Consider the following 12,944-nt stretch of genomic DNA (forward strand, 5'->3'; position numbering starts at 1 on the left):
TGTGTGGCTACAGCTACACTAGAAAATGTTGTGCTCATTTTACTGGAATGGTCACTATGGCGGGAAAATGGATAGAAAATGTTCTAGAGCAGACAAGGGGTGTGTGGGGGCAGGGCACAGGAGAAGCAAAGGTTGTCACCAAAAATGCTAACAATTAAATAAATGGGGAATGAACACACTCCCTGGAGACTTATCTCTGCAAATCTCTCTGTGCCCTACCTCAATGGGACAACAGAGAAGCTGGAAAAGGAGCTAGAGCAGGGGTGGCCAACCTGAGCCTGAGAAGGAGCCAAAATTCACCAGTATACATTGCCAAAGAGCCACAGTAATGCATCAGCAGCCCCCTCCCCCAGCTCCCTCATACGCTCCCAGTGCCTCCCGCCCACTGGCAGCCCCGCTGATCAGTGCCTCCCGCTCCGTCCCCGCACTCCCAAGCAGCTGTTTCATGGTGTGCAGGAGGCTCTGGGGGTGAGGGGACGGGAAGGGGTGGAGTGGGGGCAGGGCCTGTGGCAGAGCCAGGTGTTGAGCAGTGAGCACTCCCCCTCCCCGGCACATTGGAAAGTTGGCGCCTGTAGCTCCAGCCCCGGAGTCAGTGCCTATACAAAGAGCCGCATATTAACTTCTGAAGAGCCGCATGTCGCTCCGGAGTCACAGGTTGGCCATCCCTGAGCTAGAGGGAGGATTTGGGCCACCTTCACTTACTACTGGATGCAATTCAGGTTTAGATGTTTACCCACCAACCTATGCTGCTTTACAGTTCACTTTCAACCAGCTGTGCTGTAGCATCCAGCCAATCAGTCCTTCCAGTCATTCTTCACATTTGCCTTCACATTCCCATCATTCTTCCCATACCTTTCACCCCCTCAACCTATGAACCCATCCATTCATCTACTCTCCATCCATAGTCACTCATCCACACCCCGGTCATCCCGGACATTCACACATCCAATACATCACATACCCCTCAGTAAACCATGTGACCATCCTGCAGTATCTATCCAAGTGATACACTTACTCCTCTACTCGGTCACTGTTTATCTTTCCATGAACCTACCCACTCATCCTGAGCACCTCGTGCACTCCAGCTGTTCGATAAACAACACTCCTTTCATTCTGCACATCACTCTCACTCGCCTGTCCCTCTGATCAGTTGATCCAAAGATGGCTGGGGTTTGACAACATAGCAAAGACATCCCTCTATGTTCTGTGTCACTGCGAGAACGCAGATGCCTTTCATTAAGTTATAATACAATGGCCCATACCTAGGTGCATCTTAGCATTAAGGTAGTAACAAATAGCTAGAACTCTACTTTTAAATGGCCTGCAGCTGCCTTAGGTTCTCTGAGTTACTGTTACAGAAGGCGGGTATTGCAATGACTTGGTACCTGCAAGTGAAGGACACTGTAATGGCAAAGCTTCTATGCAGGACTCACAAAGACAGCACCGGAGAACGAGTATTATGACAGGGCACAAAGAGACGAGACTCACCCTCCTCTTCTTCAGCGTGTGACAACTTAAGCACAGGGACTAGATGAGCATTAACAGATGGGAGTGGTTGGGTGGATGGATAGTTGGGGAGAAGACCTAAGAGAGGCAAGGACACAGCACAGACATCAAACAGGACATGAAAAAGACTGACATGGCTCCCCTCCCCCCGACAAACCATGGGCCAATGCTCAAGAGCAGCATCAGCACTGTCCACTTCCAGGGCTGCTAACAGCCAGAGAGACATGGTGCAAAACTAGCATTGCGTTGGAGACCTATGGGAGGAAATAGCCATTACGGAGAGAAGCACCATAGACTGGCAGGTCTGGACCACCTCTTGCGGCCCCCCCACTGGACACTGAACAACAGCACTTTGTCTGCATCAGCCCTGGCTTGTGGCATAATCATTGTAGTTGTATCCTCCTGCCTCTGATGGGACAGGACCTCTGGGACACGGGCTATACAGAAAAATTCACCCTACCTACTCCCCTGCAAGGTGATGGCAATATAGATTCTGGAAATACCAGCAGAAAGAGACCTGCAGGCAGGGTGCTTGCACAAAGGGCAATATATTCTCTTCAGATTCCCTTCATCCACCCCATCCCCTCAGTAGAACGGGGCTTCCTGAAGCCGGCAGACATGCTCTTGAACACAATCCTTGGTGGGTTAGAGTTTGAACAATATACAAAAACAACGAGGCAGCTGCTAGTCAAACACCAATGGAGGACAAGACAAGACACAGACGAGCACAGTACAGGTCTTCCCAGATATGAGGCAGGCTCATTCATGGTTCTGGATGAGGCATGTGGTCACAGATTCTACACACAAATAGGAAGGTACTACAGGAATGCTGAGAAGCCTCTGAACACTGTCCCCTGTACGAATGACGCCTCTGATTCTAAACTCAGCCTTTTCCCAGCCTGGTACAGCCTGCTGGGTCTGGCTGGAAACAGTGTGGAATTATCTACTAGAAGATAATCTCTCTCACTCTCTCTAGCCATTCAAGGATGGAGTCTGCTTGGCTCTGCTCTGGGTGGGTTTGGCACGGGTGGTTTAGAAAGATGCTCTGCTTTCTCGATCACCTGTTCTGCCGTGATCCTGATTTCCTCTGGTATTTCTTCTTCCTCTCCTGGAAGATTTTTGTCTGTTCCTTGCATGTGTCCCCCATCCTCCTTTGAGAACAATCAGGCAAATAATTCATTTCATGTTTGCCCAAACATTACCTACCTCTGCGTCATAGCTCTTCCTTGCCACGCTTACGCTGCTGGCTGCTCCGCTGGCCTCCTCTTCCCTACTCTTCAGCTGTTCTTTTACCGTTTCTGGGAACCTGCTATGAAACCCTCCTTCCTTCTTCCCCTTTGCTTTCCTCACCAGCCCTCTCTTTCCTTCCCTTCCCCCACTCACCTCTTTCTTCCTCCCCTGATCCATACCAGGCTTAGCCCTTGTGCAGGAACGGATCTCACCCTGGATGAGTCTGTCAATGTCCTTGTGCCATCTTATTCTCCTGACTCTAGTGTATTGGCTACAGTGATTTCTCAGTCCTGGCTTTTACAATAATTGTTCTTTTACAAGCTTGTTACCATATATTTGGTGCCTTGGTATCACAAGTATTGGCTTCTCCAGGCACGACTACCCATAAGTTACTCTGCCCACTGGCAGTCTGCCCAAAGTGAGTGGGAGAGAGCCGCATTGGACCCTGGGTCAGAGAAGGGATGGCTGCTGTGATGCTCTGTTCGCTATCTTGGTGTAGCATGTCAGATGCTGTCTCAGGTTGGGGACGCCCAGTGCAGCACTCTCCTTTTGCTGTCAGATGCCTGGCCATGCATTCCTGTCCGGCCTCTGGAGCTCTGCTGAGACTGCCCTATTGGCAGTTCTAGGCTTGGCGTCTACTGAGTGCTCCTTGCCTATAGGGATTCTCTCCCTGGTGCTACCCCCTCAGAATCCCCACTGCACTCACTGACACCCCGAGTGCTGCCAGACTTGAGACCTTACTGAGGAATGTTTCAAACTGCACCATGTCACTCATCACCTCTTCTGCCCTTGCTGCTCTAGCTTCCATTATTATCTCCTGCTCCTGGCTTAGCCAGTCACCCTCAGTGACAGCTCCCCTACCAACCCAGACACTCTTGCCAAGTCTCCAAGGGCTCATTGCTAAGCCAGCATCTCCACAGGGCTGCCTCTTCTGTTGGCAATCAGTGCTACAGGGCTAAGCTAGCTGCATGTGACCTTCCAGCAGGGGCCATGCCCCTTTCATGAAACCTGCTACATATCTGGGAGAACGGACCTGCTCGTCAATGACAGGGCTGCTGCTGCTCAGCACTGCAAACTGGGATTACAGGGTGCACAAGGGGATTACAAGAAATCAGTGCTCACGTGGTTCAGAAGAGGAGAGCTGCCCTCCGCAAGCTGTGTGGAGAGAAAGAGAGAAAAGAGGAGCTTAATCCATGGGGAAAGCCTTCTCCAGCATCCTGGCACTTGGCACAGACCTGCCTCACCACCAGGTACCAGGAAAGGGACAGAGAGCCAGACTAGACTGATAGGCCCCTAATGCTCACATGCGGCTGGCACATTGTACTCTGAACACCTCCAGATGTGGGAGTCATGGCACATGCAACGTCACCAAAAGAAGGGGAGAGGAAGGGGCAAAGGGACAGAGGGCGGAGAAGGAGACAGCGAAGGGGACTATTCTGTAGCGATACGCGATCGGAGCCGTGGTGCTGCTGAGAAGTCAGTCAGCCCCAAGTGGAAGGTGAAGCCTCACTTACCGCAGTGCTGACTCATTTCCTGCCTGACAAATGCGCGGATCTCTTGTTCCTGCAGAGAAAACCAAGGGAATGAAGAGAGAGGGAAGAGATGCCTTCCGGCCCCCCCAGCCCACCATGAGCCTGCCTCAGCTGCTCTGGGGATCACTGGGAAAAGAGCAGTCTCCCCCCACTCCAGCAATCCAACACTTGAGCCAGACCTGGAGGGAAACTGTAAAGGGGAAAAGCCTCGAGCCTGCCATGCAGGAAGGCATGACAAGGGCCAGTCCCAGCCCCTGGGAGAGGGAAGTATCCCACTGCTCTGACTGACTGCACAGTAGCACTGATGTGTTGTCATTGCGGGTCAGGGCTTTGCTCCAAGACCTCAGGGAGCTCTCTTCTCACCGTCATGCCAGCGTCCCCCTTCTCTCCTCTCGAGCCTTCGAGTCCCGGATTCCCCTGAAAACAAGCCAAATAGGAAATCAAGAGACATGCAACCCCCTGAGCCAGGAGACATCCACCCTCTGCAGAACCCTGGCAGCCCCCTAGGAAGCTCTCCTCTTTGCCTGATGGAGGTGGGGTTCAAGGTACAGCGAATATGTCCAAGCAGAGCCAAGCATTCAACCAGGCAATGCACAACCAACGGGTCAGAAACATGCTTACAAACCTGATCTCCTCTGTCTCCTGGAATCCCAGGGACGCCTCGGGTCCCTACAGTCGACTCCCCTGGAGGGCCTCTTTCACCCTGCAGCAGGAACATACACACTGAGACACTGGCCGGCAAGGGGAGTTCTAGGATTGGGTCACCCAGAGAAGGGCAGTATCCCAGAACCGGATCTACCATCCTCCCCACGCCCCAGAGCTCCCTCTTGTAGGGAAAGGGGCTGTTCCCTAGACGCGGCTCTAAATGAGCTGGTACGCGAGAGAGATTTCTCAGCCGCTTCCAAAACATTAGACTCTTCTGCTTTCATCTCCCTATCCCCAGTGAGAAGTCCTCAAACGCAGGTCCCCGTGCCCTTGTAGGTGAGAACTGTCCCCTAGAGGAGCAATCCGATCTGACCAAAAATGCAGCACTGGGGGGAAGACACCACACATGGTGCCCTCGGGCTGGGTTCAGGGCAGCCCTGAAGCTGATCTTGTGGGTGAATGGGAGGTCATGAAATAGCCATGCTCCAGAACACAGCCAGAATGAACACACTGCAACCTGCAGGGTGCCTTCCAGCGCAGGGTCGGAGGCATGCTGAAGCATTCATTAACAAAGCCCACCGCCCCTTTAGGGCAAGGAAATCATCCCAGAGATATAGAGAGGCTACAAGACTGACCCGAGTCAAAGCGTGAGCCAGTGACAGAGCTGAGAATACACCTCAGGAGTCTGACGTCCAGCTTCCTGCTCTAACCAGTGAGCAACACTGCCTGTCACTCCAACAGCCTCTGCACATCACTCGCGTGGCACCGTTCATAGATTCAGAAGGTGGATGGAGCCGATCCTGCTTAAACAGAGTCTAACTACCACGTCCTCGCTGCCTGCTAACTGCACCCAGGTCTGGGGCCCTCCTCACTGCCCTGGGATGGGGATATGACCAGGCAGAACTGAAACAGATGGGAGGGGAAGGGGAACTGCTTTTTCCACCCTGCGCCTGCCAAGGAACTCCTGCAAGCTCTCTCTCCCCCTTCAGGGGGTCTCTTGCTCCTGAATGCTGCACAGAAAAGGCTGCTGCTCCCCCCTCAGACACTGGTCCCTTTGTTGCCAGGGCTGGGAGAGCACTGAGGTTTGGGGTCCAGTTTTTGTTTCCTTGTGGAGTTCCAGAGGCAGCAGGAGACAGGAGCTCGCCACCTGCTGGCCATTCAGAGGGCAACACTGCCCTGGTCGGGAGGAGTAGGTAGAAGCTGTAGGGAAATGGCCATGCACAGGGAAGAGGTTCTTACCTTCTGCCCTTGAATCCCCTCAGGGCCCTTAGGGCCAACGCTACCTGGTGGGCCGGGTGGGCCAGGTGCTCCATCATTGCCCCTAGGGCCTGGGGAGCCAATGATGCCTGGAGTACCCTGAGAAAAGAGGCAGGGGTTAGGAAGGGCATGACCCGACAGGGCAGTACAAACTGGGAGTGTGACAGACTGGCACCTTGGCCCACACCGAGTCAGTCAAGCTCCCGCAGCACTGACCTGCTCTGTACCATTGGAGATAGGCGTCGTCTATTGACAGACGTGTGGCCAACTCTCACAATTTCATCACAAGACCCAGCACATCTGAGGGTTTTCTTAGAACCCCAGCTCCTCAAATTCTGTGATGACGTGAGAATTTGAACTTGCATTTTTAAAAGAGCGAGCGTCTCGCCCTCCTGGTCGCCGAGAGAAGCTGAAAAATGTGTCCCGAGTGCATCCTTAAGGCCCCCAAACCACAAGGTAAAGAACCCAACATTTAGTTGTTTAAAAAAAAAAAAAAGTCAAATTTTCAGCCAATCTTGGGATTTTTTTAGGGCTTGATTCCTGATTTTTTAACACTTGGGGCTGGCAATATGGCATAGATGCTCTACCCCCCACCCCATTACCCCCACCCCCAAGCTGCAGGACAGCAGTGGATCTGTGGGGAGATGCCAGACGGTACCAGTTGTCCGTGAAGGAATTGCGGATATTCGCCATCAGGCCTGCAGGGCTGTGACTGCTCTCACCAGCTGGGAGTTCTAACAGTGAACTGACCCTGCTCCAGTCCTACTTTTGCCACAGCCTGACGCACTGGCTCTGCCGTGCCAGAATCGTCTGGAAGGGAGGATGCTGAGGAGTTTCAAGTCAGTGCTGGGACCCTTGTCTTGGTTAGAAAATTATGGTTCTCCAGTTGGTCAGGCATATCCTTACACCCTACAGGACACATCAGTGTCCGGTTCTGGTTAACAGGCAACAAGCTACCGATGGTCAGTGTCTGAAAACTGTCCAGCAATTAGCAAGTCGGGGCACCAGAGCTCTGCCATAGCAGCAGGAGAAGGCTCCTGTGGGGAAGTTACCAAACTCCTAAGAACTTAGGGATAAGCTCTGATCCCACTAACACGAGCTTCAAGGGCACTGGAGTCTGTCCCTTAGTGAAGCAGAACTCACCCGGTCTCCTTTCTCTCCCTGGTCTCCTTTGGCTCCCTGCTGACCATCAAATCCCCTGTCACCCTGGGAAGGCAAAGAACAAGGTGGTTTTTCTAGGGAGATTTGGGGTAGAGACACTGGCAGATTACAGTTTTGTGGAGCCAGAGCAGGCCACCGCTTCTGCCTGCAGTCCCTGCCCCGCCCCGGCACTCCTACCGGGGAGCAGGGTTGGGGCACAGGGACTTTCCCCGCTCCGCCAGCCTGGCGCTCCAGCCAGGGAGTGCTGTCGGGGGCTTGCCCCACTCCGCAGAAGCGCCGGGCGGGAGGAGCGGGTCAGGGCACGGGGTCGCCCATTTTCCAGGGCCCCCCAATTGGCCAGGGTCCCTGGGAACAGGCCCCGTTGGCCCAGTAGCTAATCCACGACTGGGTAGAGGTGCCATTGTCAGGTGAGCTTGGGCCCCAAATTTCAGGTTTGTACAGAGTCTAACAGCAGTTAGATCAGAAACATCATGTCCCAGCATCTAATGACTTCCCCACACTCAGGTCTGAGTGCACTGGAAAGGTCTGTAGCGTCATCTTAATGAGGAGCCTCTGGCAGCTTTGGTGCCTCTATTAGCAGCACTGGAGAAATCCCACTGTCTGCACATAACGTGGGCACGTGCCGTGGCACATGCTATTAACCAACAGTCAGCGAGGCAGCTCTGGCCAAGGAAGGCCAGGATCTGAAGAGGGCGATCACCAAGCCCCTCAGCAGCCCCTCATCCACAGGCCTTGCTCCATCCCTGAAACATTATTGCTCCTTAATCCTTACCTTGGGTCCCATGAGACCTTCTTTCCCCGGGATTCCTGGGGTTCCAGGCATGCCCAGCTCTCCCTAGGAAAACAAACCAGATGTTCATTCTGGCCAGTCCAGGTGTGCTCATGTCACATTGCTCTTGGAGCCAGCTGGGTGCACTTACCAGCTCGCCCTTCCTTCCTGGAAGTCCCATTCGGCCTGGAATCCCCGGCTCGCCCTAGAGCAGGCAGAAGGAGACGCGGGTCAGGGGAGACAGCAGGGTAATGGGGAACCAGCCCGGACAGTGCCCTGGCCCCTCCATGCTGGGTTCATGCCTAGAGCACAGACTGCTTCACCGATGGAGTTATATCTAGCCCATGGCTTCCTCCTCCACTCCAAGGGAAGCCAGTCCACTGAGCAGTGCTCGGGGCGATGCCACACAGCTCCGCCCGCCTATGGACTCACCCCTCCTGGGTTGGGGGTTGCTGCACCGTACAACACTAGGGCTCCAAAGGGGTGGGGCTGAGGGTCCCCTCCGCTTTCCTCAAATCTCCTCAGTAGCCTCCACAGCATCCCTGGGGCCCTCCAGTGCTGCAGGGCTGATACTTCGGGCTTCTCAAAGGCCCCTCCCTCGTCCGCCACACAGACCTCGCTGGTGGCTCAGAGGGCCAGTGCTGGCCTAATGGAGCTTAGTTCCATAGCACCCCAGCCAAGTGACATGACCAGGCTGCCCTGGGGGCGAGACTGGGCCCAGAGTTAGCTCCACTGGGTTCTACCAGATGGGGATTGAACTGTCCCCACTTCCCATAAGCCTCTTGGCCCCCAGGGCAGCCTTTATTCCCTTAAAAGCCCTTAAGCATCAGTCATTTCCCCAGGGACCCATTCAGCTCTGCGAGGAGCACAGGGCTCTTGGGCGGCTTCACTGGCACATCCCAACGCACTGCAGTCCCACCTTCCTTTAGTGTGGTGGCTCTGCCGCCTCTGGATCCAAGTGTCCCCACCTCTGCTGACTGGGTGGAGAAGGTGGGGTCAACTGTGCGCACTCATGAACACTCACCTTCTCCCCCTTATCTCCATCCTGGCCACAGGCGCCTTTCGTTCCCCGATCCCCCTGCAGTGAAGAGAGAAGTCACGACACAGCTCTGTGACCTGCTGCGCCACTCATCCCTGGGGCAGGGGGCTGGCTTTGCAGGCAGGGTCTATGCTGGGTATCAGTTATCAAGGGGGAGAAATCTGGGCTATCAAGGCCACCAATGTCTTGCAGCTGATGCCACCGAACACATTCCTAGGAGGGTGCACTGCGTCCAAGCCCATTCCCAGGGGCCAATCGGTGGTCTGGGGGTTCCCTGACACTGATCCTGAATGCACACGGGCGGGGGGGTTCCTCTCTCCCCAAGGTGCTTGGCCCCAAGACACTGGCCCGAGTGGGCTCAGCTTCCCTCTGGTCTGCCCTAGGGCTACATCTGGCCCGGACAGGCAGGCAGGCTCTCTCAGGAGGACAGACAGACAAAGGAAATGCCCACCTTCGGGCCTCGCATTCCCAGTGGCCCTATGTCCCCTTTCTCCCCTCTTGCTCCTGGGATTCCATCCTTTCCTGGCAGGCCCTGGAGAAAGAGGAAACGTAGAGTGACTCTCGGGCTTTGCACCCGGGCAATGGGCGAGAAACAGCAGCACAGGAAAGTTCCTCACCGACTCTCCGGGGTCTCCCGATTCGCCAACTTCACCCTGGAAAGGAAAAGACACTGGGTCAGGGCCAGAGGGGCTGGGTGCTGGAGTGACGCCCGCAGGTATGTGCCAGGATCGGGACAGCAGATGGTCTAGCAGGCCTGTGTGCACACGCACCTGCGGGCACACCTACATCTGAGCATGAGTGGCACGTGCAGGGCTGGGCACACTTGTGGCTATTCTTACCTTCTGCCCCCCGGGGCCGCGTGCTCCTGGGAAGCCTGTGGAGCCCTTCTCCCCTTGCTCGCCCCTTCCTCCCTGCGGGTGAAAGCACACATCAGTGCACAGCCTGAGGAAAGCACCCCCTGCTCCCACCAGGCAGCTGGAGGGACAGAACCAGCCTCTGAAATTATATTTGGTTCTAACAAAAGGTCCCCAAATGAGAGAAACAAAATGTCCCTGGTTTGCTTCCCCATGGCAGTGACTCAGTAGCCAACTCCCCTCCACGTCAGACTGATGCACCTCCGGGAAAGGAGGTGTCCAGGGGCCACTCTCTGCTGAGCACCCCTACCACTGCCAGTGGCATAGCGGGGCTGGCGCTGGCCAGGACGGGGTGCCCCGGAGCCATCAGCAGAGTATAACGCAGGCTGGAACTGAGCCTGTTCCATCCCATCTGAGCCTGTTCCCCTGCAGTGTCCAGTGACCCGCCCCTCTCTCGTCCTTCTCCTTGCCGGTCTCTGTTCCGTAACCGGGCCCTGCAGCTCCCACTGACGTCAGCCTAAAGCCCCTCCTCTCTCGATGGCTGCACTCACAGCAAGCAAAGGGCACAAAGCATCCAGCTCCTAGCTCCTTGGGCTGGCTGTGCTCCACAGTGCCCAGTCATCACAGCACCTGCTCTCAGTCCTGCCAAGCCTCCAGTGCTCTGTGGCTTCTCCCAAGCCTCTGGGACAGCTTTCAGACAGGCATGCTCCCCTACCCACCTGCCTGTCCTCCAGCTGCTCACTCACGTACCTTCTCTCCTGGGAGGCCCGGGTCACCCTTGTCGCCTTTCTCCCCTTCCATCCCCTTCAGGCCGCGGTCTCCCTGGGCAGGGGAAAGAGCAGAGGGTGCAGGGTGTCAGTCCCCTGACAGCGCAAGGAGGATGACCCAGGGGCTGGGATGCAGAGAAGAGCAAAGCACGAATTGGGACTGGAGGGGAGATTTCTGGGGTGGAGTCTGGTCTGACCGGCTAAAGGGACGTGGGGACTGGGCTGAGGGGATACAGAGGAGAAGTGTCTGATGAGATCTAGGGTGTGAACCCCAAGGCAAGAGGGGGTCGTGGGTGGGGCGGGGTGGACCTAGCAGCTACAGGATCAATAGCAGGAAACACCTCCAGGCTGATAAATCTCAAAGCATCCTGGGAGCAGCCCACTCTGGCCCCCGGGCAACGGGCCCTTGAAGCAGTTTTCAAAAACTTTCTGAGCCGAGCCCCCCCATTTTGAGTTATAATTTTTGGTTGCACCGCGCCAACCCAGACAAAAATAGACACAATGCATGTCCCTCCCTACTAGGGTTTTCAGGGTGGGGGAAGGCACGTGTGATGCTCTCTGGAGGCGGAGCCATCACTGGGCACAGACGCTGCTGGGAACGGAAATCAGCGCAGCCACGGTGGATGTTGACACTGACCTGCAGGCTGGGTGAACCGCTGAGGTGAGTCAGTGGGTGGAGATGGTGTGGGGCTGGCTTGAGCCCCACCGTGCAGGGCTGGCCCAAGCCACCTGGTGTCGACGCTCACCCTCTCAAACGTTCCCCCACACCCCCCCAGGGAGTGCACCCCCCAGTTTGAAAACCTCTGCTCTATGGGGTAGGGCTCTTACCGGCTCCCCCTTGCTCCCCCGGACTCCAGCCGGCCCCTCCACAATGACAGTTTCACCCTGCACAGAGGGGGAAAAAAACCACACAGCAGCCAATGAGAGCTCAAAATAAACCACTGACCCATGCGGCAGTTTGCAAACAGGGTCACGTGCCCAAGGACCATCTGCTGGCCATCAAGCCAGTCAAGAGTCCAGCTTCCCACACCGCCAGGGGCCTCACCGCAGCAAGGGCAGGTCCAAGGACTATATAGCCCAGTGGCAAGAACCCGGGGGGCTGCCGCCCAGGGACACAGGCAGAGGTTACTGGAGCAGCCCCAGGGCTAAGGAGTGTCCAGTCGGGGCATAGCCAAAGCTGGCCACTAGCCCTGGAAAGGTTCACGTGGGGTAGACATGCTGTGGCAGCATTTGGCGAAGTTGCAATTGGGCACGAGCGCCTGGTGTGCAGGTGGCAGATGGAAACGCCTTGTGCCAGGGCAGAATTACTTCCCCACCTCTCTTTGGGGACTGTGGCCCAGACACTCCCAGGTCTGAAGGCAAATGGGCCTTTCTGGTGTGGCAGTTGGGGCTAGTGATTAGCCAATGAGCCCCTAGCAGTGGGTAAATGGGGAACTCACCTTGTCTCCTTTGGGCCCCATAGCTCCAATGTCTCCCTAGAAGGGAAGGGAGTGTGGGTAAGAAACTTGTCTCGCAAAGGGGCACGTGGGTCTCACGACTGTCAGGCCCCATTCCCACTACAGCCCGTCAGGCCACTACCAAACCCGAGGGCCGCCCTCAGAGCAGCAAAGAGACCCGCCAGAACCGTGACACTCAGAGGGGAGGAGAGTGGTTGGAAGGAGCCCCAAGAGCCTAGGGGACCCCAAACCTAGGGAAGCTCATGGGGTCCTGAGAGGCATGAGTAGGAGGCTCAGGATCAGAGGGAAACAGGTTCACACCTGACTTTATTAGAACTGGGAGAAATGAGAGCAAGAGGGAGAACAAGCCATGAGCTCCCCTGGAGAGGAGACAGCCCTGGTCAGGCAGCAGCCCAAGCAGGCTGGGCAATACCCTGACCCAACCCCATCAGAGTGGGAGGGTACCCCATGGGCAGGTGCTTGTACTTCAATAGCGGCCGGATAGAGGGGTGGGTGGGAGAAGACTCCCCTCCCCCGGCTCCACCGCCCCCCACCAGTAGGTTGCTTACTTTGTCGCCACGCTCCCCTCGGTTTCCGGGAGGCCCCTGAAGGGAAAAGAGAAGGGGAGTCACTGGCGAGTGGGAGCCAATCCCAGCCCCTGGTTAAAGGGCAAGGCAAGGGGAGGAGGAAGGTATTTACCGCAGGCCCACGATCTCCCTCCAGCCCCGGGCGCCCGTCTTCACCCTGC

The 12,944-nt window shown here is 55.9% G+C and overlaps 1 protein-coding gene across 2 annotated transcripts in view; it reads right to left on the minus strand.

Annotated features, from left to right (window-relative positions):
• COL7A1 (collagen type VII alpha 1 chain) overlaps nucleotides 1–12,944 on the minus strand; it is a 106,624-nt gene that overhangs the window by 11,659 nt on the left and 82,021 nt on the right. Inside the window, exons 101-119 of one of the 2 annotated variants that reach the window (XM_045023779.1) lie at nucleotides 12,896–12,940; nucleotides 12,766–12,801; nucleotides 12,200–12,235; nucleotides 11,589–11,645; nucleotides 10,744–10,815; nucleotides 9,979–10,050; nucleotides 9,757–9,792; nucleotides 9,591–9,671; nucleotides 9,125–9,178; nucleotides 8,252–8,305; nucleotides 8,104–8,166; nucleotides 7,314–7,376; nucleotides 6,153–6,269; nucleotides 4,894–4,971; nucleotides 4,632–4,685; nucleotides 4,251–4,299; nucleotides 3,859–3,891; nucleotides 2,568–2,657; nucleotides 1,489–1,584 (exon numbers count right to left, since the gene is read on the minus strand). In XM_045023779.1, the coding sequence (XP_044879714.1) occupies nucleotides 1,489–1,584; nucleotides 2,568–2,657; nucleotides 3,859–3,891; nucleotides 4,251–4,299; nucleotides 4,632–4,685; nucleotides 4,894–4,971; nucleotides 6,153–6,269; nucleotides 7,314–7,376; nucleotides 8,104–8,166; nucleotides 8,252–8,305; nucleotides 9,125–9,178; nucleotides 9,591–9,671; nucleotides 9,757–9,792; nucleotides 9,979–10,050; nucleotides 10,744–10,815; nucleotides 11,589–11,645; nucleotides 12,200–12,235; nucleotides 12,766–12,801; nucleotides 12,896–12,940 (1,186 nt within the window). The remainder of the gene's footprint in view (nucleotides 1–1,488; nucleotides 1,585–2,567; nucleotides 2,658–3,858; nucleotides 3,892–4,250; nucleotides 4,300–4,631; nucleotides 4,686–4,893; nucleotides 4,972–6,152; nucleotides 6,270–7,313; nucleotides 7,377–8,103; nucleotides 8,167–8,251; nucleotides 8,306–9,124; nucleotides 9,179–9,590; nucleotides 9,672–9,756; nucleotides 9,793–9,978; nucleotides 10,051–10,743; nucleotides 10,816–11,588; nucleotides 11,646–12,199; nucleotides 12,236–12,765; nucleotides 12,802–12,895; nucleotides 12,941–12,944) is intronic. The other variant, XM_045023781.1, reaches the window with a different exon arrangement.

The sequence above is a fragment of the Mauremys mutica genome, chromosome 7 (genome assembly GCF_020497125.1).
Source record: "Mauremys mutica isolate MM-2020 ecotype Southern chromosome 7, ASM2049712v1, whole genome shotgun sequence".
NCBI classification, from domain to species: domain Eukaryota; kingdom Metazoa; phylum Chordata; order Testudines; family Geoemydidae; genus Mauremys; species Mauremys mutica.